The sequence below is a fragment of the Saimiri boliviensis genome, chromosome 1 (assembly GCF_048565385.1).
Source record: "Saimiri boliviensis isolate mSaiBol1 chromosome 1, mSaiBol1.pri, whole genome shotgun sequence".
Lineage (NCBI taxonomy): Eukaryota > Metazoa > Chordata > Mammalia > Primates > Cebidae > Saimiri > Saimiri boliviensis.
This window is the reverse complement of record NC_133449.1, coordinates 121,057,551-121,082,341: the sequence shown is the minus strand read 5'-3', so window position 1 is coordinate 121,082,341 and position 24,791 is coordinate 121,057,551. Positions and strand designations below refer to the sequence as shown.

At 47.0% G+C, this 24,791-nt stretch overlaps 2 protein-coding genes and 1 long non-coding RNA gene across 5 annotated transcripts in view; 1 reads left to right on the top strand and 2 right to left on the bottom strand.

The window, feature by feature from the left end:
- Positions 1-2,766: 2,766 nt before the first annotated feature.
- Positions 2,767-5,429, bottom strand: LOC104652811 (uncharacterized). The gene is made up of 2 exons (XM_010347855.2): positions 4,696-5,429; positions 2,767-3,403 (listed from the first exon to the last, which is right to left on the bottom strand). The coding sequence occupies exon 1, from the start codon at positions 5,373-5,375 to the stop codon at positions 4,698-4,700; it is 678 nt and encodes a 225-aa protein (XP_010346157.2). The 5' UTR covers positions 5,376-5,429; the 3' UTR covers positions 2,767-3,403; positions 4,696-4,697.
- Positions 5,430-5,551: 122 nt separating this feature from the next.
- Positions 5,552-22,885, bottom strand: SALL1 (spalt like transcription factor 1). Of its 3 annotated transcripts, XM_003937265.4 has the most exons (4): positions 22,746-22,885; positions 21,630-21,722; positions 9,136-12,608; positions 5,552-8,022 (listed from the first exon to the last, which is right to left on the bottom strand). In XM_003937265.4, the coding sequence occupies exons 2-4, from the start codon at positions 21,703-21,705 to the stop codon at positions 7,582-7,584; spliced, it is 3,990 nt and encodes a 1,329-aa protein (XP_003937314.2). In that variant the 5' UTR covers positions 21,706-21,722; positions 22,746-22,885; the 3' UTR covers positions 5,552-7,581. The 3 variants fall into 3 exon arrangements, with proteins under 3 accessions (XP_003937314.2, XP_039319394.1, XP_010346142.3); XM_039463460.2 differs by lacking the exon at positions 22,746-22,885 and having other exon boundaries at positions 21,630-21,833; XM_010347840.3 differs by lacking the exons at positions 21,630-21,722; positions 22,746-22,885 and adding an exon at positions 21,036-21,621.
- Positions 22,349-24,791, top strand: part of LOC141585162 (uncharacterized) — a 36,214-nt gene continuing 33,771 nt past the window's right edge. The window contains exon 1 of the long non-coding RNA XR_012518519.1: positions 22,349-22,624. This is a non-coding gene — a long non-coding RNA (uncharacterized LOC141585162). The remainder of the gene's footprint in view (positions 22,625-24,791) is intronic.

The following is a 24,791-nucleotide window of genomic DNA, read 5'->3' as shown; positions in this document are numbered from 1 at the left end:
TCATGTTTCAGAGTCTTTGTCAATAACTTTCAAACTTTTTTAAACCAAGAATTAATATTACGATAGCTTTTAGTCTTTAAATGATCAGTAATAATTGTATATATGGGGTATATAGTGATGTTTTGATACATACGATGATAGCAATCAGAAAGGGGTAATTAGCATAGCCATCATCTCAAACATGTCTCATTCTTTATGTTTCAAACTTTGGTTTTATTAAAATTTTTTTGAGACAGGGTCTTGCTCTGTCACGAAGGCTAGAGTGCAGTGGTGTGATCTCAGCCCACTGCAACTCCATCGCCTGGATTCTATGGATCCTCCCACCTCAGCCTCCTGAGTAGCTGGGACTACAGCACATGCCACCACACCTGGTTAATTTTTGTAATTTTTGTAGAGACAGGGTTTCGCCATGTTGTCCAGGCTTGTCTCAAACTCCTGGACCCAGGCAATCTGCCCACATTGGCTTCCCAAAGTGCTGGGATTACAGGCATAAGCCACTGCACTTCGTCCGTTTCAAACTTTTTTTTTTTTTTTTTTTTTTTTTTTTTTTTTTGTGATGGAGTCTTGCTCTTATCACCCAGGCTGGAGTGTAATGGCACGATCTTGGCTCACTGCAACCTCTCCCTTCTAGGTCCAAGTGATTCTCTTGTCTCAGCCTCTTGAGTAGCTGGGATTACAGGCATCCACCACCACACCCAGCTAACTTTTGTATTTTTAGAAGAGATAAGGTTTGACCACATTGGCCAGGCTGGTCTTGAACTCCTGACCTCAGGTGATCCACCAGCCTCAGCCTTCCAAAGTGCTGGGATTACAGGCCTCAACCACTGCACCCGGCCCAAACTTTTTTGATGGCAACTCATGCTAAAAATGACACCATGTCCAATGCACACATATATAAAACTGAAACAAACTTCACAAGATACCACTTACCCTTACTACATGTGATATACTCCGATATTTTCTGTTCTATTACGTTAAAAAAATAGTCCTAGTGATGATATATTCTACTGATTTCATAATGTACTATTGGGCCACATCCTGCAGTTTGGAAAACTTTGGGCCAGGTCAAAGATGTGTATTGACGGGTTAGGGCATGGGGAGATGGGGCTTAAATAAAACTCTTTAAGACCCACAGACCTCACACTTGTCTGAAATAAAAGATAGCTGGTTAGAAGAGAACCCAGAAAGGGTGTCATTGAGTGAAGCGGCAGGATTTGTTCAGATTACTTTGAATTTGGGTACATCACCAGTGGAAACCCATTCTGCCCTCTAAGGGTTTCTCTTGCACAGGATTAGAAAGACTACTGGAGATAAATGAATTTAGTATTTCCCATTCCTTTTAAGATAAATATACTTAAGTTTTAAAAAGGAAGTGTGCTTAAATTATTAAATAACTAAAAGTAAAGGTGGTATTCCACTAATGTGGTTATAAACATGACAAGAGTTTGAAGGAAGCTACTGGAGACTATTGATGGAAGTTTAACCTCTTGCGGCATAGTTTGGGGAATGGTACCATGGATCAGGCAATGATCACCAAATGACCAAAGTTGGCATTCAGGCTCCAGGTCTCCTGGTGTCCAAATGTTCCTTCTCTGCTCTCAGGGTCTTAGTTTTGTCATCTGTTAAATGGATTGTTATGAATCACAAGCAAGGTAAGACAGAGAGAATTCCAGCTTCTGAATACGGAAGCAGGTCTGCAGGCTGGTTAGTATACAGTTATGTTTTGTCTGCCTCTAACATCAGGAGTGGGGGTCTACCATGTTTACCCATCTTTCCAGGTGACTTCCAGGACTTCATCCTGAATGTCGCTGTGACAAGATGATGTGGCCTCCTGGTCTCCGGGCATCCATGACCTAACAGACTGCACCGTGTCAGGATTCAGCTGTGCCTGGTGCAGCTGGACTAGGTCCCACTCTGGGTCTTGTAAGGAAGGATCGACTTGTATGTGGCCACCAATGCAGTTTCACTTGTCTTCAAACCCTCCACAGAATGTAAGCAAAAAGCCTATCCTGGAATTGCCCTTGGCAAAGTGAACAGGCAGGGGCCACACACAGAAAATGGTCTGCTCCTGGCTGCCTTCAGAAAGGCCGATCACACTCCCCATCCCTGTCGTCATCGTCCCTGGCTTCCGAAAGCACTGGAGCCGGGTTGACACGCGGCCCACAAGTCTTTGTTCAACTTGAGCTCAAATGGACACAGAAACACAAGAGGAGCCAAGTCGTATGTTTAAACAGTTAAGAGGAAGCCAGGCTCAGTAAGGAACTACAACCCTGGGATTTAGCCTGGGCGAATTTTCCTTCTCTGGGATTTCCTGTCCGTTTTTGTAGATGTTTCTACCTATCGAATGTTCCCTGGCCGTTGGTTGAAGGCCATCAAGTTGGTGGTGAAAGAAAGCCTTACCAAGTACTTACACAGTCTTTCAGCTTAGCTGCGAAAATATCAACGAGCTGACGGATGGTGTGTACCCAAAGCTAGGCTGATGGGACATAGAAGCCAGGCCTCTGTTCATCTGCCCTTCACAGTGGAGAGCCCAAACTTTAAGACTGGGCTTAAACAAAGCATCCACACAAGAAAGTCCAGCCTGGGGGGCAGGCCACACTTGGGCTGGTGGAGGACAGAAAACGAGTAGGTCTTTAAGAAATGCAAAAGAAGTGAACCCCATAGGCCTCCTGCAATGTCCTCAGACTGCAGTTAAAATTTAACCAATTTTTAATGTAAATCATCTGGCATACTCAATTGCATGGGGTGCACAAGATGAGTGGGGGCGAGGGGTGGCGGCAGGGAGGGAACAATGGCTAGGATTAGATAATTTACTTAGTGCTAAAATTCCAGGAAGTTTGTGTTGATCTGGGCCTGGATCTTGTTACTTTTTAGCTCAAATCTAAATCTTTATCTTCCTCTAAGGGTTGAGAGGACATTTTTTACTTTGTCATTTTTACAGTTGTAATTTTTACCCCCTTTCACCAAATAAAGCTGGTGAGATTAGCAGCTCTTAGCACCGAGATGAAAATATTGGTAGGGCGCAATGGGTCCTGTTTTGTTTATTCTAACAGAGCAGGCTTTGATCTAGACATATTTCCTGGGGTCTGGACGAGATGACCTAATTCCTGTCTTATCCGTCTCTACTTTTCTGTGAATCTCAGATTGCGCTTTACTGTGGAGCCCTTTGAAATTCACTTTACGCTTTTTTCCACTTTGTTACCCCCTCTGACATTTGTTTCACTTGGGGTGGAGTGTGTAACTCGTAGTAAAGAATCCATTGCTTTATTTTTTTAACAGGACTGCTAAGTTTTAACAGAGTGGGAGATTTTCCTCCTTCTTCCTCTTCTTCTTCTTCTTCTTCTTCTTCTTCTTCTTCTTCTTCTTCTTCTTCTTCTTCTTCTTCTTTTTAAGTTCTCTCATTCTTGACATTCACGACATGCCAAAAACAATAAGCAAATAATCTACTGCTAGAAATTTATGTCAACTGCAAATTATTTAGAATTTTGTTTGAAGATTTTTTTTCTTCTAATTAAAAAAAAAGAAAAGAAAATTATCCTCCCTCCACTCCCTAAAAAGCCATTTGAATAGACCTAGCCTGTGAAGATTGGGATGTGAAAACTCTAAGCCTAAAGTCACCTTCAGGCATCTCCAGCTGATCTTCAGGAATCCTCCCCTGAGCTACCCACCCTTCCCCCACCCAGACCCCGCAGGGAGGATCCTCTCGGGCAGCTTGAGTCAGTATTGTTTCTCTCTCTCTCTCTCTCTCTCTCTCTCTCTCTCTCTCTCTCTCTCTCCTCTCTCTCTCTCTCCCTCCTCAGGTCCCTGTCAATTACCAAACTGCTCTTTCAAGTATATTTTCCAGAAAGAAGGAAGCCCATGAGGGTGGGTGGAAAAGGAGAAGTAGTGGAGTTGGAGGGGGAAGGAAAAAGAAAAAGCACGAAGGAACACAAGGAAGAAAAGACAGAGAAGAGAATGAGAGAATGATAGCTACCCAGGCAGAGAGGAAGAACAGGAAACGTAGCTCCTGGGGAGGGGTGGAGGAAAAAACAAACTCGAATAAACTACAAGTTCCTAACTTTTGTAAATTTTGAGTGATACGCACAAAGCGTTTCTTAAATTCTTCTCTGTGCTGTTCTGTATTTTTTAAATTCCCATTTAAAAAAAAAAAAGCTGGGGAAACTGTCACCAAACTGAGTATTTTTAGTTAAAAATTCTGTGAACTTAGTTGCAGCAACAATCCTTCCTTAATTCAGTGAACTCGGTTTTCCGCGATTCCAATATCACCAAGGGGCACCTCCAGTGGGGCGAGGGTGGGGGAGTAGGTGAGGAGGGGGTGCGTGCCCTTCGGCTGCCTTCACCTCAACCCTGTTGCTTTATAAATGTAAATCTACTTCTGTTTTGCGGGCCGAGTCCAAAGGCTGAGTGTGTTTTCCACACTGGGAGGAGAAGCAGGGCAGAGGGCGATTTCTTATTTTAGAAATGGATGGAAAGGGGAATGAATGGGCAGGTAATGATCAATAGATTAGAACGATAGTCAATCAATAAATGGATAGGCAGGGACAAAAGCGGGGAGGGAGGGAGGGACAGAGGGAGGGAGAGGGAGGGAGAGAGAGAGAGAGCCGGGGGAGAAAGAGACAGTGGGACCCTCAGACCTTTTCCTAAACGCTTTTGACACCTCGCGAAAGAAAAGTGACTTTTGCTCTCGCAACTCACTTTCAGAAACCACTGAAGGGTAGGAGGTTGGCGATGAGAGGAAGAGGGAACACGGTGCCCGGGCTCCCCTCTCTCCACCGCCTGCCTCTTGGAAATGGACGCGCAGCCCGAGGTGGTGCTGGGCGGTGACCTTCGCGCCAGGCCCTGCGTGCGGGAGCCCCGGGGACCCGGCGGCGGCGACCTTTGGAGAGAGGGATCCAGCTGCAGTCCGACGCTTGGTGGATGGCGTCGCGGGGCAGCCACCTGGGCCCTTTGGAGAGGGCGGGCGAGGAGCCTGGCGTGTGCGCCAGGGGGGCACTGTCGAAGCCTGCCCCTCTCGGTGGCCAGCAGACCCTCGGACCACTTTCCTCGGAGGTCCCCAGGCCCTGTCCCTCGGTGCACGGTCCGCCCACGGGACAAGGGCCTGGGTACAAAGTGCGTGCAGCCCGGGGCAGCCCCTCCTCGCCACGCCCAGCGATGAGAAGGTGTGGACTTGGTCTACGCAGCGGAAACCGCTCCATCTGGCCCGCGCAGAACAAGAGCTTCTGGCTGGAATTCCGGCCTTCAATCCGTGTCCCCACTCTTGAGGAAAATGTCACTCCTGGGGCGGAGGGGAGGGGACGGGAGAGGCGAGACCGAGAAATCTGTCCCTCTAAATATTCGGGTGCCGAGACTCCGGGGTGATTCTCAGCATCACTCATTACGTGGCGCACCCCCCACGCCCACCCCGCCGCCTCCCTCTCTGCCTCTGGGGCTCCCACCCCTTCCTCTGCACTGTCCCGGTCCAGGTCAGCGCCCACCTTCCCGAACGCGGGGCCTGGGCCGGGAGGCGGAGCACGGGCTGAGGGCGCCCGCTCCGCACCGAGGTCTAACGGCAGGGTCTAGGAGAGCGGCCCCGGGTGGCACGAGCCCTGGTGGAAACTTCTGCAGGAAGCGGCCCGAGACTTTCTACCTTACCTGGACACAACCGCCGGCTGCTGCGGTTCACCACCTCCCCGAAACATAAAAACAAAAAAATAAAAATAAAATCGGCGACCCCTCTGGACACAGCTTCCATTTAGTCAGTGATCAGGAGGAAGAAACCCTGTTTCCCCCTTCCGCCCCAGAATAGCAGGGAGAGGGGAAGAATCCCATTGAATTTGCATGATGAAGTATTCAAGCTGATTCTACATAACCTTTCCAATAGACTTTTTCTTTCAAATATGCATGTGCGTTTAAATGCCTGAAAGACCAATTAAATAAAGAACATGTTGACCTCTCTGGGTTGAGGCCCAGTTTGAGTTAGGTTATATAACCCCGCAGCATCAGGAACTCCCCAGCAATGTGGCTCTCAGCTGCCTGAAAAAAACGTGACTGTATTAAGAGAAATAAAACCAAAATAATAAAAGTGAAATCTAAATCGGCATAAATATCTGGCTTAAAAGAAACTTACCTGTTGGGATAAAACCTCCGACAACATCTTTTTATGTCATTTCATTTTTTCATTTTTCCTGGGGGTGGGGAGCAAGTGGAGTCTATAAAATTCATTCCTAAATGAGTCATGGATACTGGGAAAATATCTAGGGCCTCCTCCAAATTTAAAAATAAAAGAAAACGCAGGCCCATGCAAACTCGTTTCTGTTTTGCCTTTTACAATTCCTCATTTAAAGAGAGTTACACACTCACATACACAATTTACCGCTACCTGGGGAATAGTGAAAATGCATTTAGGGGCCTAGCTAAATAGAAATGCACTCTAAAAACACAGACACATTATTTTGTTTTATCTGTTCCAAAAAAAAAAATGTATTTGATTACTTGAGTAAAATTACAGTATCTCTGCTGTTAGTAAGTATTAAATGTTAAAGAAATTGGACCCCCCTCCCCCGCTTTCCTTTCAACTTTCCAAGAAAGTGCATGTAACAGTCCAATTTTTTTCTTCCATACCTAATACAAAATAAACAAACACTATACCTGCTCTCTTGATCAAGAAGAAGCATTTGCTCTTGTAAGGAACATATGTACATTTTAATGAAAGTGATATTTCTTATTGTATATACAAGAGCATCTACATTTTCTCCACTGAAGGTTGTTCAAGATGCTATACTTAGCAGCATTGTGAAATTCCAGCACACATTTTCTATTGTGAATATACCTACAAGGCAAAATGTTACGTCTCAGTTTCAACTACCAAAACAACACTTGTTTTCTTTTTCTCTAAAGAATTCTGCGTGCTTATTACTGTACAGAAACTTATTGACATTGAAGACGACTCAAGTAAAAAGCACAAGACAAATAGCAGTTCCAAATGGAAATGGTTAAATCTACAAAACAAAACAAAACAGGTTGAATTTTAGAATAAAAATTAAAAAACCAAACCTTTCAAAGAACCACACTGTTCAGTCTGTACTTTCAGTCCTTTCCTTAAATCTGTTTTGAAAGATTAGACAATGTGTTTGCTGATAAAATTTTCCAGCAGGATCAAAGTGTACGTGTATATACAGACTTTATTAGAGATCTAATGCATCACCGAGGCATTGCATCAACACCAGATTCATATTAAACTGGATATAGAAAATAAGTTAATGCCAGATTACAACTGCCTAGCAGGGCAACTTGCAATTGCCATAAATGTTACAGCAAGTTTACAGCACTCTAGTCAATTAGTATTTAGTCCAAAATACAGAAGACCAAAGTTAACGCTTGCATTCTGTTTGCAAAGCAAGGTTATATCACTAATAAATAAGCTTTCTTAGAACTCTAAAGTTGAACAAGGTACAAAAGAATGTCTTCATAATGTTGTAGTTCATAGATCTGGGGAACAGAAGGAAGGGACACGTTGGGGGGGGGGTGTTGGGCAAGGAGTAGGAGGCCACCATAGGTCGCATTCTGAACAGGAATGAATGCTATGTCTCCAGCCCAGCTGCTTTAACTTGTGACGATCTCTTTGCTGTCCTCCACGAAGCGGGTGAAGCGGAAGTTGGTTCCGTTCTCACTGCCTGCCATTTTCTCCAGGCCAGCCAGGGGAGCACTGGGCTCTGAGTTCTGGAGCCTCTCCAGGTTTCCTGTCAGCCCACTAATAGGTGAGCTGTTCCCACTGCCGAGGCTTCCAGGAATTGGAGGGATGCCACCGTTCTGAATGACGGAGATCTCGTTGGCCTTCATCGCCAGCCCGTTGGAGAGCGCTGCTGCATACTGATTCCAGAAGCTGGAAGGATCTCCACTTCCTGTTCTTGCCGCCAAATCCTTCTGGAACATTTCTGGGAACTTGACGGGATTGCCTCCTAGAAATGTCATGGGGCCATCCACAGAGAGCCGCCGACCCCGTCGTGCAGGGGTGCTATTCCACATGTGAGTGCCCATGTGTACCTGAGATACGGGGAGGGCAGGCAGAGGTGGGGAGGAAAAGAGGAGGGGGAGAGAAGCTTAATAGCTGAATCTGTCTCGATTCATATCCCAAATGTCCACAAAGCAAGTGGCCTAAATGTCTATTCTCATCATGTGACAGACAGGGAAGGCAACAGGAACCATCCATTCCTTCTGTCTAGTAATAACGTGTTCACTCTCTGCAGCCCTAGGCTGTCTCCCCTCTTCCTGGGCAAAGATGCCTTACTTACTTCTTTTTTATTACCCATATTTAGCTTATAATGGCCTCAAGCAAGCCAGGCAGTGGCGGATAGCTCCTTTCAAGGTTAGAATTGTTATGTCCACTCTCATTGCAATGGTAAGTATTGTATCTGACACCCTTTACCCTATAAATGTCCTTTTCAGATGGGAAGAAGGTATCCCTCCCTGATTGCCCATTGGAGGGCCTGCATATGGAGAGAAAAGCCAGAAAGTAATTATTCATCTCACATTACTGGGAGCAATCTCCAGAGAAATACTCTGTCAACAGAAAAATGTACACACTAAGAGCACTCAACTGTTGCTCTAGAACTTAAGTATATTTGCTTTATTTCCATATCAGTAGGAAATGCTGTATAATCAATTATCATAATACCCATTAGCAGAGCAGTGACGTTATTATTTTTAGACAAACAAACCATGCTGGACTGCAGTTATGAAAAATAGATGCATACGCTGAGAGCCATAATTATTAAGTGATACGGGCAGCACACAGGCCACATGGAGGTCTTTAATCAATACCCCATGGCAACACCAGGCTGTCTTCCTTGGTAGGTAAAGCAATTCATTTGGTGCACTTAGCGAGACAACAGAGAGAGGCCGCTGCTTCGCTTAGGTACCAAATTATTCAATCTGCACTGACATTCAGTGCGCCGCAGTCTGCCCTTGTCCCTGCCATGATCCTGACCCCCCCAGGCACCCTTGTTTCTCCCCCATCCACCATGTGCAGCAGGTTCCCTTGCAAGAGCTCTCGCCCTGAATATCTGGGCTGATGACTCTGGGGGCATGCATTATAAATAACCAATGACAGTAGGACAGGGTTGAGGGAGCGGGTGGGGTGCAGACAGCGCAAGGTACCTTAAGATTGCCTTTAGTCGTGAAAGCTCTTCCACAAATAGTGCAAGCAAAGGGTTTCTCTCCAGTGTGAGTTCTCTCGTGAATCTGCAGGGCACTCGACGAGGAAAAGGTTTTGCCACACGTGTTGCAGTAGTGCTGCTTGGGAGTTCTCCTGGGCAGAGCCGGGAGCAGAACTGGGGATGTGGCAGAGGAAGACAGAGGCCCAGAAGGGACATGACTGGTGGGGGTGTCCTTACTGTCCTGAGGAGAAACATGCACGAAGCCGTTGACCTCTGTTTTGATGAGAGATGACAACGAGCTGGCGGGAATCACCGCCGAGTTCTGATTGGGGCCAAGGTTGGAACTGGGCTCAAAGAGCTGGGATGGCAGATCTCGCATCTGATGTGTCAACATGTGCTGCTTCAAATTACCCTTTGTGGAAAAGCCACGATTGCAAACTGTGCAAATAAATGGTCTCTCTTTGGTATGACTTCTATAGTGAATGTCCAAGGCACTCTGACAAGCAAATGTTTTGCCACAAATGTCGCAAGCAGTGTTTTTAAATTTACCCCGGTCTCTGAAAGGGAAGAGGATCCCCAAAGAATCTTCTTTGATGATTTTCTCTGCGTGACTCGACGTCAAATCCAAAGCCCCACCATTCACTGGGGTGGGAGACAGACCATTGGCAAACTCACTTGGGACCGCTCTCTGTGGTTTCTCCTCAACGCTGGGTGACTTGTGGAACTCCTGGGTGCTGTTGGACGGGGACAGAGCCTGCATGGAAGAGGTAGACTCTGAGATGGCTGGGCTGCCGGCACTTTGGCTCTCCATGTCACCACCCACTGAGGATGAATCATTGGTCAGCACATCCCCCTCGACGGACCCATTCTCCACCGACTTCAGGCTGGCCTGCAGCTGCTCTGCCAGGCCGGCATTGATCATCTTCATCTGATTTTCCAAAGCAGCGATGCTCGACATCTCTAGGGGCAAAGGCGAAGAAGATAAGCTGTCTTGGGAGGCGTCTGCAGACTTGGGCGTATCGGGGATGCTGCCCTCAGGACAGTCTTCCATGTTTTCATCAGAGAAGTTGTCTAGGTCATCAAAATTTTTCTCATCGAAGGAGCCTGTGTCAGACTCCATGGACTCGGGGTAGCTGTCGGGGACTGGGGTGTTGGGGATCTGGCCTCCCATATGCATTCGGATGTGCTGCTGTAGGACCACAGCATTCGTGAACTTCTTCTGGCAGATGGGGCAGGAATGCTGGACTCTGAGTGGGGGCATAGCACGATGGACACTGTAGTGGGTTTTAAGATTCCCTTTCGTGGTGAAAGCCCGGCCACAGATCTTACACTTAAAGGGCCTCTCCCCAGTGTGTGTCCTGTAGTGCATTTTCAAGGCGCTCTGGCAGCTGAGAACCCGGTGGCAGATGATGCACTCATTGGGGTCAGTGGCCTTCTTGTCAATGTTTTCTACCAGTTGCTGAAGCTTGGATGTCTCTGATGCCTGGGCTGAGTCCAGGAGTCCCCCAAAAGGAAACTTGGCCTTGAACTGCTCGGACATGAGCGGCAACAAAGGGTTGGTGAAGGTGGTGGCACTGCCCACAGGGCCGCAGTCTGCCACTGGGGAGCTCAGGGTGCTACTGCTCGCTGTTGGGACTGAGTTGGTGACCATGCCACTCTCTTCGTTTTTGCCACCGGACGGTGGCAGAGTGGACCCTTCGGTTTCCTCTGGGAGCCCACCTAGGTTTCTCGTGGCCGGCTCAGGAACCCCAGAGTCACTTTTGACTGAGCCTGGGGGGCTGGTGGCAGAATGGCTGATGGGGATGGGGGCTGGCTCTTCCGTCTTGATGAAGGGTATGAGGCTTGGGAGGGTTGGGGGCAACGGCAGGCCGACTGAAGTGGTCAGAGTAGGCAGGACTGGTTTGGTGTCTAGCCAGCTGGTGACTGGCTTCTCTGGAGGGATGGACATGCCGTATGGAATGCCGGTACTCGTAGGAATATTGTCCAAATGCTCAGGCACAGGATAGGGGTTCATCTGGATGTGAGGGTATTTCTCTTTGTGGCGCTGAAAGTGGACTTTCAGATTCCCCTTGGTGGAGAACCTGTTACCGCAGATGTTGCACTTGAACGGCCTCTCTCCGGTGTGGGAACGCAAGTGGATCTGCAAGGCACTGTCACTCCCAAAGACCTTCGCGCAGAACCTGCACTTGTGTTTGAAGAATGCCTCATCGGAAGTACTTTTTGCTTCGAAGGCAGTGACATTTGGTGGCTTGCTTTTTCTTTGCTGGGCCAAGGCAGACAAGGAGTTTAAATCCTCTGCAGTTGTTCCGATGTTGGGCAAAGGGCTGGGGAAAACCGAGTTAGCGGGGGCTGGCTGAGGTAGAAGTGGATTAGACGCAGGACTTAATAAACTGCTTATTGCAAAAGCTGGTGAGGACGAAGATGAGACCGCTGGGTTGCTGACGTGGGAGGCCCCAGCACTCGAAGCCACTTTTTCTGAGGACGGGGTGGTAACTGCCGCTGCCAATATGTTCATATTGGGAGAAGAGCCGCTGTTGGATGGAATGATGGTGTTGCCAGAACTGCTGTGAGGTAGCTGGATTGGGGGTAGCTGTTTCACACCACTAATGCTGGCAGATTGGCTGGCAAGGCTCTGTGCCAATCCAGCTGCTGCTGCCAGCTGCTGAGATAAATGGGAACTTAGCGTGGACAAGGGGTTAGCAGATGTTCGTAAAGTACCTTGAGAAGGACTAGAAGATGTTGGCAAGTCTGCGTTCTGAGAAGCCAACAGCAATATTTGGTGACGAATCTGTTCGATCAATTGCAGCTGGTGGATCTGCTGCTGCTGCAGAGCTAGGAGCTGTTCCATGAGGGCTGGGACTGCCAGCTTGCCCCCGGAGGCCCCGCCGCACCTCGCTTCTTGGGAGAACTGGGCTACCGCCACCTTGGTGCTCTGGAGGTTCTCGATGATGACATTGCTGTTGATCACGGAGAAGTTGCCCAGTGTTGTCAGGTCCCCGAGTTGAGGTAGAGAGGTTGTGATCGCTGAGGTACCTGTGGAGGAGCCGCTGCTGCTGCTGCTGCTGCTGCTGCTGCTGCTGCTGCTGCTGCTGCTGCTGCTGGTTGGGGCGGTACTGCTGTGGCTGCCGCTGGAAGTGCCGTTGCTGCTTTTGTTAGCAACTGGGGCCTCCACCTCCATGGACTCTTCCCTGTCAAGTCCGTTGTGTTCTGAAAGGTCGCTGCAGTCCACTTGATCTGTTTTGTTCACTGTGTCATTCATTTGTTCATCAGGATTATTGGGAGGGGGACTGGGGGAGAAGGTTTCGGGTGGGGAGGCTGGATTTTCATTTACAATTAAAACTAATTGATTTTTAGTACAGTTCTTCTTGTGGAGCAGAAGATCTGATAATTCAAAGAACTCGGCACAGCACCGGCCACAGACGTGGGCATCCTTGCTCTTAGTGGGGCGACTCGGTTGAACCTTTTCTGTGTCTCCTACAAACATCAAAAAGGTGCAGGGTTAGAAAAGGGGCCAGGACACACAATCACCTATGACTTAAAAAAAAAAAAAAAAAAAAGGCTAATCAATGGTTTTCTACCTGCAAACTGCAAAACTCAAAACGGTAGCCCTTGAAAACCAATCAATATTACCTAAGAACACCCATAATTAATTTTTGAGGGTATGGAGGAATTCCTATCCATCTGGTATCTCAGAGAGTCATGGACTTCAGATATTCCATCAAAATATAAAATACTAAAAATGGGAGACAGTGGTGCATGATGAAATTCCATAGCAAAATATTGATTTCCAATCTTTTATACACCTTATTGTCTACTCGTCCGGAGAGGGTCCACAAACCAATCTGAGGACTTATTAGGCTCTTGAGTTTCTGTCAACCTTATTCATTTTCAACCGACTCAAAGATATCTGTGACAGTTTGTTCTGTCACTAAACTAATTTGTAGTCATTCAGGTTCCAATCAGTTGTTGACAAGGGTTGGGGGGGAATGCATATCACCAAGCTGTAGACTGACAACTTGAAAATCACCTCAAGCCCCTACCTCGAACCTGCACTAAGTCTGATCCGTGACAAACACACTTTAGTCACATCAGTAACAAATCCTCCAGACGGCTCCTCAAAACTCACTTGAACACAAAAGGAAGGCAACACACACAGTGAAGAGAAACACAATGATCATAATCCGTTACAAGGCCTGCCTGGCACCTATATATCACCCGATGGCATGTTTATTTTTAAAATTAAAGATGCAACTCTGGCTACCATCCCACTAATCAAAGGCTATATGCCACTATGCTTCGAATGGCAACATTACGCCTCTAAATATTTCATCAAAAATACTCTCCTATGTCTATAAAAACTGGCACAAGATTTACATTTCTGATTAAACATCAACTTCAAGAAGGATGTGCAGTTGCGAAGTGCTCCCATCTCCTAAGAAATAATTCTTGGTTTAGAGTTTGGAAATGTTTTGCAGCTCTCCTTGTCTGAAAGTCTTTAAAAACAGTTTGCTCTTAACTGTTATCAATTGTTTAACAGATTGTCCTGAACCTTTTATTATAAAAATCCCTTTATTTCATGTTTGTTTCCACTGGTTGCTCAGATGTCTTCTCACTAAGATCCATTTGTAAATTAAACAGAAAAATCTCTAACTCCAAGCTAACATCCTATTCAAAGACAGGATGGCTTCCCATTGTTTGCCCAGCATGGGGAACACCAACTTCTGTTGTACAAATGGTGTGTGGTCATCTACGAAGGCTGTGAAAAAAAAAAAAAAAAAAAAAAAAAAAAAAACTGTTTAATTCAGGATTACCTCCCTGCATGCTTTTCTGCAGAACTGAATCAGATAATAGGTAGTTTCCATGACTTCCAAACTGAATCTCTCAGAAAACTTGCAGAAAACAAAGTAATTGCAGATATGGATAAATGTAAAATCAAAATGCTGCTTTTTTCGGTAAACTTAAAGTCCACTCGAAAGGGTCAGCTCTTTGCCTTTTTGTGGTAAACATTTTAAAAAGCCTGACTAGTTTGGCATTCCAGAAAATAAAATTAATACCTAAATACTAACTTCTGGAAATTCCTTAACTCTATTTGCCTTGAGTGATGCCGAAGTTGATTAGAACCCCTGGTGAAGTATGCCAAATGTACGCACACTTTATTCGCTGGGAGTGTTATTTGAGTAGCTAAGTTATACTTAACAAGCCAGCTCTCCTAATACCCATCTTTTAATCTCCACAAGGGTATAGTGCAAAATACATTAACACCACCAAACAAATCTTACTTGTAGCAGAAAATACCAGTAATGATTTGGTTCTAATTTAATGTTTAATCATCCTAATTGGCACTGGATTCCTATGCATATGGAAGGTGCTGTTTTAAGCACTTTCTGCCTCTCCCCCTGCCTTAAAATCATATAAACAAAATATTAGATGAAATTTACTAAAGTTATGTTGCTTAACTTGGGACAAAAATAATGTGACAAAAATTCCGTTTAAAGCTTCTTATTTTGACAACCAATTTTAAATGATGCATCCATTTCAGATGCTTATTTTAAACTAGGAAATGCAATTCCTAATATATTCAACAGAAATGTTATTTCTTTCTCTTTGCACATTTCCATATGTAATGGTTATGTTTCCATCTACTTTTACAGCCAATTATGAAGGAACAAAAGCTATTCTGTTTGTTCACACATTTTCAACAAAATGCATTAAAACTATTATGTCAGCATGTTCTATTAAGCTCTGCATTCAGTGGAAAATACTTTTCAACCAGCTCACATTTATCAAAACATAAAGCCACTTTAAAACACAGTTTTGCTTGGTCAGCTGGGCTTAGACAAATAATGACAGATTCAGAACTAAATAACTAGCAAGGGAAATCAGAAAACTGACTTCATCAATTGTACACATTACAATGTAGTTGCTTCAAATATTTAGCACATCTGTGCTCACGATTAAAAGACACTTTAATTCTTTATAACTTGCAAACATCTGATATTCTCATAATATAGAGAGAAAATAAAAGGAAGGTTACTTTACAGGGTTTAGCTGATGATTCCTTTCCTGCACTCGAATTCTGCATTTGTGCTGCCTCAAGACTCACTTGAGAATTTTCAAGTTTTTCAACCTGAACATTTTTATATTTAGGATTGTGCTAACTGGATGGAAAATATAGATGTTTAAAAATAAATGTCTGCTTGCTTTTAAGAGACTGTGTTAAAAACTTGCCCGTATTTTAGCTTAGGTTTTCACAACATTTTTAATAAGCTGACATTTGATCTCACTGTAGAGTCAACTAATTTAATTTCCTGATGTTTATGAACACCCCCACTCCCCCCAAAATACTGGTATCTATTTTGATTTATTTCAAAAGCAGGTGTCACTACCCTGTAATAATTCTTAACTTTAAATCTATCTGCATTTGGAACAAAATTCCAAGGAAACCACCTTTTATTATTTAAAAAAAAAAAAAAAAAGACAAAACATGAGGACTAGTTGGACTTTTTACCAAAGGGAGTATTTTAAGTTGTAGTAAGATTCTCTCTCTTTCTCTCTCTCTCTCTCTCTCTCTCTCTCTCTCTCTTCTCTCTCTCTCTCTCTCTCTCTCTCTCTCACACACACACACACACACACAGAGGAACATGTTCTAATTCATTTTTCTGATTGTCTGCTATCTTGTATCTCTCTCAGTAATCTGTTACACAGGATTGCAACTGGTGACCCCATTATAGTAAATACAGTTGCCTTGTTCCTTGTACTATGGTGAAAATAGCATTCCTGTTCCTTTTCTATGGATTTTGCATACAGATTAATTTTGTAATCAACCCTAGTCAGATAGGAAAATTTAAAAAGCAGTGGTTTTCTAAGTATGTACACACAAACAGATATTTGGAATTTTCTGGGCCTTCTTTTAGTGGGAGGGGAAGAGTGATCTTATATCTCCACCAAATTTATACTAAAATCCAAAATGTTTTAGTTTCTGATGTACTATTTAAGTACTTAATGCCTAATTCAAATTTGTCAGTTTTTCATCATCTGAACCAAACTGCAGAATTGGAAGGAGAAAATTGAAGTGTTCTAGGATATCTGTCTACTGAGAAAATAAAAATAAAACTATGCCCCACACAGAAAGGTTTAGCCAGCCAGGAAAGGAAAACCAAACAGAAAACAAACGCAACCACCTTACTCTACCAGATTGTTTTCTTTGTTGGAGCTCTTCAGAAAGACACCTCACTGTACTTCCCAGTATCTTAAGATTGCATTTACATTTCTTAATAGAACTTCTCAGGATAGTGGTTTTGGACTCCTTAATTTTAACAGCCTGTTCCTTTTCCTATCACAAACATATTTGATTGATTGATCTCTTATCTTTTTTTTTTTAATACCGACCTACGAAAAGTCTGAATCCAAATGTCCAACTTAAGACTCCAAAGAAATTTTAAACACTACAACATATGCTGTGCATATTTTCTGTGATGTCTAAAGTTTCCTCTATGTGACACACAACCAAATGACAAATTTCCTGGTACCCTTGAAGTTTACTCACTGTTCTGACTGGGATTAGCGTATTCTCTCATGGAAGAATACAAGTGAAATCTCTGATAAAATAACAACATGGACGAGACACTGCTTTTAAAATAGTGATCCAAGCCCACCTAATAGACACAATAAATGAAAGGGGAAAATGGCTTTCCCATGGATGAATCAAACTGAACACTAGATGGGGTTCCAGTTGCAAGGGTTTGTTCAAAAACTTCTTTGTGGCTTTCCTATTGCAGTGACGCGTAAAAAAGAGACTCCTTAAGGCGAGATCTAAACTTTGACTACATAAACATTGGCAAAGGCACAAGAAACTAAATCCCTGTTGTTTGAGGGTAAAACTGAGCTATGGGAACTACCTGTCAATCTTCCCCTTTGGGGGTCTGGCATCTGAGGGTGACAGGGGAATAAGGTTAGGAAAAGAAGCCAAGCTGATAAGGTGAAACTAAAATAAACTACTAACTTCCTGCTAAGTGACTAGCAGGATTCAATTTGGGGGTCACTGGGAAGATACTGAAGGACATATTATGATCTGGACCTTGTCACCTTTGCATGGGAGGAGGCTAGCAAAGGTTAAAACAGCTTGACACATCTAGGTTTTCTAAAGCCTGGCACACAAAGTTTTTTCTTTTTTGGGGGAGGGGTGTTAGTTCTTCGGTTAACTTTCCACCTCTTTCGCCAAACTACTTCAGTTTTAATAATCTAAGAATAGTTTTGGAATATTCTGGTGCTATCTGCACCAAGAAGTGTCTCAGAAAAACCTAGTTGAGGTTGTAGAAGGAATTTGTTCTGGTTCCTACAGAGAGCTCGGCTTTTAACGATTTCAGAAACGTAACCAGTCTGCCTATTTCTGTTCCTGTAAGACCTTCACCATAAAAATGTAGAGTTCTTCTATCTTCTAACAGGCTCTGTTGGTAAAGACAACTTGCTACCTCCAAAAGTATAAAGAAAAGGAATAAAGCCTCCAAAGAATCACCTATGCATTAGTACTTGTGCCAATGAACTCTAGGGGAAACTTGATGTAAAATAAACCACAAAACATTCAGTATCACATATTCACTTTCACACATACTACCCCATGCCCAACGACTTTGCTCGTGTGTGTGTGTGTGTGTGTGTGTGTGTGTGTGTGTTTGTTAACATTTTAGAAAGTATGTGTGGCCTGAAGCAAATCCACAAAAACAGTTTGCATTTTCTCATCCAGAATCTTCCATTATGACAAACTTAAAACGTCTATGATTAAACACGAATTCCTTCCAACTGCCTTATCTTGCAGGTGTTGGTTTTTCTTTTAAAAAAGCAAGCAATTATTTACAGTTCTCTCTAACCTTTTGGGCCCAGGGATCAATGTGTTGCTATTAAACTGCTCAAAATGAGCAAATTACTTTGGTATAGGATAGAATTTCATTATTAATATAAATAAGAGAAATTTTTATGATCCTTCATATGACTGTTAGTGTTTTATCTGCAATTCATGGTGTTTTATTTTTCTAATGTTATCTTTTTCTTGAAACAGCTGAGCATCAAAATTCTTTTTAAATAAATGAATGGAGTCTAAATGGGCCATCCACGTAGTAGTTTCAGGAATCTTAAAAACACCACTAAAGGAAGAAGAACCCCACACATACACATACACACGCACACACAATACATAAATGAAATCTCAATTTAGAGTAAAGAACTCACAAATAAAATCATTAGATTCTAATATTCCCTTTCCTCAGAATTATTTATCTTGGTAAACAATCTTTCCAGTAGCAGTCATCTTTCTGCAAGTAATTCGAGACTTGTTGAATATCATTTAAGAGACAAGTCATATTTGCCATAATCTTGGTTTCATAAAAAGCAGGAAAATCACCAAGTTTAGAGTGTTTCTGGCATTGCAGCTGCAGTAAAGTAGAATAAAATGTCAGCATCCTGAAATCGACCAAATACTCGGTTATTATTATTATTAATAGTTGCACTTGCTCCAGATGAAGCTATCTGTGCGGCTCCTTAGCATGGCCTGGGTTTTCTTTGTAAGCACACACACACTCAAACACACACAGGCAGTACACACAACAACACTAAGTAGCCCTAGCTGCTTTCAGCTTCGGGAGCCGCTTCTTCAGGGCTCTTGTAACTTGGGTCTACAAACTTTTCTAGGTCTCTGGGTAGAAGTCAGACCATTTGAGGTGCTGGTAAACAAGAAATGCATGAACTAGATTTAATTTGGTATGTTTCATATCTCATTTGTCATATTTTAAAGACTATCTCAGGACATAAGAAAAAGTAATCAGAATCCTTAAAAAGGGGCTTGCCTTCTAAAACTGTACCAACCTTTCTTTCTATGTGTAAATAACAAAACAAAACAGAAAATCCAGCTACTCCTACAAGTATGGGTTATATGTTGGGAGAAGAATGAGATTGCTGAATTCACTGCAGAAAAGGTGACTTTTAAAAGGTAACCTTGAGTTATGTCATGAACTTTCAATTCTATTTATCTCACAACTACTCCCAAATAAAAAGAACTGGAGTATACTATGCCTCCATTGGGGTGGATTACTTGTGTACTAATATTACAACACACTAAATCCTGAAACCCTATTACAAAATCTACCCTCTAGGCAACTTCTCCCAAACTTATTGTTCAACCATGTAAAAACAGTCATAACCTAAAACCATTACTACTGAAGAAAAAGAGGAGGGGGTGGGGAGAGGTGAGGAAAGACGGCTGGGAGGGGGTGTTTCCTAGGGAGCCCCTAACAGTTTACTGCTTCTTTTGGACAATGTACTAGCTTTGGGGAAGAAAAAAGAAAGGAAGGAAGAGAAAGAAATCAAAAGAAGGAGAGAAAAGAGAAAGGAAACTTGATTCAGTTAATTAACTAACTTACCTCAAAGCTCAAATAAACTAAAAAAAAAAAAAAAAAAAAAAAGTACTAATAAAGAATAATGGTTAAGAAGCAGTGAACTCCTTTAATACTATTGCTTTATGAGAAGACTTAACTATTAAAAATTCCTGATCCAGAAGGCTGAAGGCAAAGATCTAGCACGCATCATTTCTCCTCGAAGGCCGAGACTTTTTTGTTTTAATGTAGAAAATCAGTACAAATTTACAAACACACTAGAAAACGCTCTCTTATCTCTAGTTTGCTTTTTTGTGTACAAACTGTTAACTTGTGCAGTTTTCCGGGGCAAAAGGTCTCACCAGAAACTTTAGGAAAGATGGGTGTGGGTGCGGGAAGCAGAAGAAACTAAACTGAGAAAACCCGGAAAAATACTCGGCAGCTGCTGCGGCCTTGGGTCATCTCACCTCGATCTACCCTGCGTGCTCGCTTTCGCTTGGGGTGGAAAGCGGGGTTCAGGGGTTCTTTACAGCGTACTGAGAAATCGCAGAGGCCCTGGGTAAGGATTCAAGCTTGAGGAAATACTGGGGGCCGGGAAGAGGGTTACTGTAAACCATTTTCTTAATTGATTTCAAGTCCCCCATTTTCTTACAGGGACCCCAAGTCAGGACTCCCTTTACCCGACAGCAGGAGTAAAGGGAGCGGGGGTCCCTTGGCTTCACTGCTTCTCGGTTCTACCCAGAGGCAGGCCGCTGGGAAAAAAGCCGGGGACCGTGGGGCCCGGGCGGCCACTGCTTACTGGACTGAAGTGCTGATCAGGGGCACGCTTCGGAGCTCTGTCCGGGCCCAGCTCCCTCCTTCACATCCCAAAATGCCGCCAAGGACGCGGGCATCCCGAGCGGCATCCTGAGCCGCTGAGACCCCGCCGAGGCTGCTCCTTGTCTGTCCTCCCGCAGCCGAGGCCAGCTTCGTGCCGGGACGACCCGGGGACCCGAGCCCGAGTGCCGCTGCAGCGCCTCGGGCTCTAGGCCTGGGAGCTCTGAGGCCGGCACAGTCAAACACCTTTAGGAGCAAGTAGGGATTCCAGGTGTCCTCCCTCGATACCCCAACTCCCTGCCGCCGGGATCTCTTGCACTGTCTGCCCTAGCTCCCGCACACAAACTTTGTTCTGGACTTGTTCAGCCCCTTCGGGACCCACAGTTGTTGCCCCCATAGGAGAAAGCGAGTGCTCCTGTTTCAAGGGGTTCCACTCTGGCCACCCCCAAACCTGAAAAACTATCCTACGACTTCTTCCCCGACTCTCCTGGAAGTAGGGAGCACTACAATCCGCAGAGAGGGCATACGGACCATAAAGATTTTGGGGGACAGAGGGTACAAGTGTTGGAGGAAGAGATGCCGGGGTAAACTTTGGGAGCCAGACGCGACACTTCCCCGGTCCGTTTGCACAGTCTCCGGAACAACTGGCGGCAAGCGGCACTCTCCACTCCGGCCGCGATCCCAGCGAGTCAGGAGCCGGCGCCCCGACACCAATCCCCACCTTTTTGCAGCTCGGAACCTCCAAAGGCATCCCCGTTCTGCCACGAGGGCCGAGGAGGAGTGTGTGCGTGGGGCGGGGGGCGCAGCAAGCTCCCCCCACACTCGGAGTTCAGCCGGGCGACCGAAGTAAACTTCCTTCCCGCTGGCAGCAGGGCCGGGCGGCAGAGGCCGGGCCGGGGGCCCCCCATCGCGACGCGGGGAGCGCGAGGGACCCCGCGCCGTCAGGCGGGGACTACCTCCGCCTGCACCCACGCCTTATGGGGCTCCCCGGTCCTGGCCGCCGCTGGGATCCCCGGAAAAACCAGGATGGAGGAGCCAGGCCGGCTTGCCCGCCCTCCTTCTCCCGGGAGGACCCAGCAACTCCGGAAAGATCCTGCAGGGAGATGAGCTCTCTTTCCCCGGGGCAGCGGGGGGAAGCCCAGCAAACGCACATTGAAAATTAAAAAGGGAAAAAAAAAATCACGCCAAGTGGAAGAGCCGATCGGGGCCGCGGTGGGGTAGGGGGCGCGAGGGCCAGCCGCGTGTGCGTGGGTCCGAGTGTTGAGTGAGTGTGAGTGCGTGTGTGTGTGTCCACGGCGCGGGCCGGAGCACTCACCATCTCGCCGGGGGAGCGAGGCCACTTCGGGGTCGGATTGGAAATGTTGAGGCTTCGCTTGCTTCCTCCGCGACATGCTGGCTCAAACATCAGCTGGGGCAGAATAAAAAATTACTAAAAAAAAATCTTCTCAAAATTACGGAAATCGAGCGGCGGCGGCGGCGGCGGCTCCCCCCGCCCGCCGGCCCGCCCGCCCCCTCCCCGGCTCCCCGGCCCCGGGCGCAGCGCGCATGTGTCCTTCTATAATTATGATTATCAATAATGCATTGCGATTAATCATAGAGGGGCTCTTTGAAAGGCGATTGGCACCGGGCCAGCGCTATTCAAACCCGCTCGCCTTAATCAATTAGTTCGTGATTTGCTGCAGACCCCTGTCTCTCCGCGCGCTGGCCCAATAAGCCGGCCGCGGGGCTGGCTCTGCGCTCCGCGCCGCCCGACACTGGGTTAACCCTCTTTGCGACCGCCCGGGACTCCGCGGCCCGGCCACAGGGGCCCGGCCTCCTCTCCACTGCGGGCCCGGCGCCCCGGCCGGCGCCCCCCGCTCCCTCCCTCTCCCCTCCCTCCTTCGCCCCCCCATCCCGGGCTGGGCCGACCCAAATTAGCATGCCCTCCCCGGAATTGAGCCGCCCCGGGTTGGGGGCGGGGGGTGGGGCCGGGCGGCGGGGGCTGGGGACCGGGGCTGCAGGCGCCCTGCGAACTTCCCAACTCGGGCGCGAGGCGCGCTGGCCTGCGGGGGGAGGGAGTCCCGCGGCGGGATTTGGGGGGAGGGCGTCCCGTTTCGTGAGTGTTTCTTCGTTTCTTTAAGAGCTACCAGAAAGCAGCCCACCCCCACCCCCATAAAAAAAAAAGCGAGTGGGGAAGAGCCAGCCCCACGCCGGTCAGCCTCCCGCCCACGGTTCGGCCTCCCTCCCGCCTGGCTCGGCGCTCCTCCGCCCGAGTTCTCCATCCCCTGGATCCCGGGCTCGCGGGGGCGCGGAGAAGAGGATCCAGGAAAGGTTTGGGAACCTGATGGGTTTGTCGTGGGGGGAGGGGCAGCTCTCCCGCCACCCCATCCTCTCCCCGCCAGGGGCCCTGATCCTCCAGCCTCTGGCTTGCTCCCTCGATCCCTTTCTCTACCTTGGACATTCCCAGGACAATTAGGGCTGAAGTTTTCGGGAGAAGCGGCCCCGAGCCCGTGGGATAAGGGGGCGGCCCGGCTCCGCCCAGGACCCCTCCTGGACCTCCCCCCCGGCTGCCCGGGTTGGCTGCAGGGCGCGTCACTCCGCGGGGAGGCGGCGGCAGCGGTGGCGCCGCAGAGCCCCGGGCGGGCTGAGAGCCGGGACCGGCTAGGGCTCCGAGTTCAGCTTCGGCCGGGGGGAGGGGAGGGGCTGCCGCACACCCTGAGCGCGGCAGCCGGCCCTGGCCTGGGGAGGCACGGCCCGGCCCGACCGGGCCCTGGATTGGACCAGTCCCCGGGACCCCTGGGCACCCCGCCCTGGGAGGGGGCCGCGCCCCAGCTTTCGGGGACGAGGTGGCGGCGCCGAGCCGGGAAGCGGCGGCTGGGGGCGGGGAGGAGGAGGCTCTGTACGCTGCTGCCTGGAGGCGCGGAAGCTCGCCTCCACTTTTCGGGCACTTGCCGAGAGCGGCGCCCAAACTTTTTGCTCTATCACTATCTCCCCACGCTGAGATTCAGCCTCCCTACCCGCACCCCAGAGCCCAGAGCCCAGAGCCGGGAGCCCTATCCCTCAGGCGCCCGCGAACCTGAGATTCGGTCCGCGGCTCAGCCTAGCTCTTTCCCCTGGCGCCTCGGGGTCTCCTCTCTCCAAGGTTCCCGAAGTCCTGCGCCCGAAGGACTAAACTAAACTAAACTTCGGCTGAGTAATGGGGGAGGAGGGGGGTGCAGATACACAATCCCTGCCCTATCTCGCGATCAGGAAAGGAGAGGGCTCATAAGGACGCCCCAATTCGCGAGCGCCCGTGAGTCTGGTCGGTTCGCGCGAAGTGGGCACCAGTCTCCCGAGCCAGACTTCGGGTACTCTGGATCCGTACTGCGCTCCTCTAAAGGACCCTTCCCTTTCTCTTAGCTTTTAAAATCTTTTATTTTCTTTCTTTCTCCTTCTTTTTCTTTCTTTCTTTCTTTCTTTCTTTCTTTCTTTCTTTCTTTTCTTTCTTTTCTTTCTCTCTCTTTCTTTTCTTTCTTTCTTTCTTTCTTTCTTTCTTTCTTTCTTTCTTTCTTTCTTTTTGCTTCTTTCCTTTCTTGGTAAATATGGGTGTTTTGTTTTGTTTTTGCGCGGGTGAATGTTTTTGTTTTTCATCTGCTGACTGTATTATTTTTTCTTGGTGTAACTTCTTCTTTCTCCCTGCTTGTCCGTTTTCCACCTTTTCTCTTATTTTCTTCTCCTCTGCCCTCGATCTCTCCCTCACACACACGCTCTCTCCGCCTCGTTCTCCCTTTCTCCCCAGGTCCTAATGGGTACAGTAGATTTTGATAAAAAGACAAACGAAGCTATCAGTGGGGCTGATGTTGAAGAATGAAGATAATAATGTTTCCATAGGTGGTGCTTCAAATGCCATTATTTCTCACTGAATATTTAAAGAGATCCCTCGGCAAAGATGGATCTGCGCGCTCCTGGGGTGCGAGCGGCTCGCTTCTCCCAGGCCCCCGGGAATGTGTACCCGAGCACATGCAAATCCCGCAACCCCCTCCCCCCCCATCCCACAAACAGGGATCCTCGCACACCCACCAACCCACACTCTCTCAGGTACACAAACGCGTCTGTGCACTTGCACATTGCTTTCCCGGAATGTGCCCGTGTTCGGAGCCGCCCGCATCCTTCTCTAACAAACTTGACTTCTTGAAAGTAGGGGCCTCCCGGACACCGCATGCGGCCCGGAACCTAGCGGAGCGAGCGGTCCCGCACAGCTTTTCTCCCGGTGTGCGTCGCGTGCGCAGCAGAAGCTCCCGGGAATAGCTTCACACGAGTTTGTTACTTGCTCCACTTGTGATTTAAGACTAACGGGAGGGGGGCAACTTTCCCTGCCCCGCAAAACACCGCAACAAATAACGAAACCAAATGAACACGTAAAAAGCAGCTTCGCGGTGTTTAATAAAAAATGGGCGAGCAGAGACGAATACATTTGGGAGATCCAAACTTTAATAACTTTTTTCGTTCTTTTGCGTCC

Coding starts and splice junctions, on each gene's coding strand:
- LOC104652811 (XM_010347855.2), bottom strand. CDS start 5,375: ATGAGTGATGCTGAGAATCACCCCGGAGTCTCGGCACCCGAATATTTA.
- SALL1 (XM_010347840.3), bottom strand. CDS start 21,222: ATGGGGGGCCCCCGGCCCGGCCTCTGCCGCCCGGCCCTGCTGCCAGCG. Junction 12,609..21,035: donor AGGTTCCGAGCTGCAAAAAG/GTGGGGATTGGT, acceptor TGATGTTTGTAG/GAGACACAGAAAAGGTTCAA. Junction 8,023..9,135: donor CGACTAAAGGCAATCTTAAG/GTACCTTGCGCT, acceptor CCCGTATCTCAG/GTACACATGGGCACTCACAT.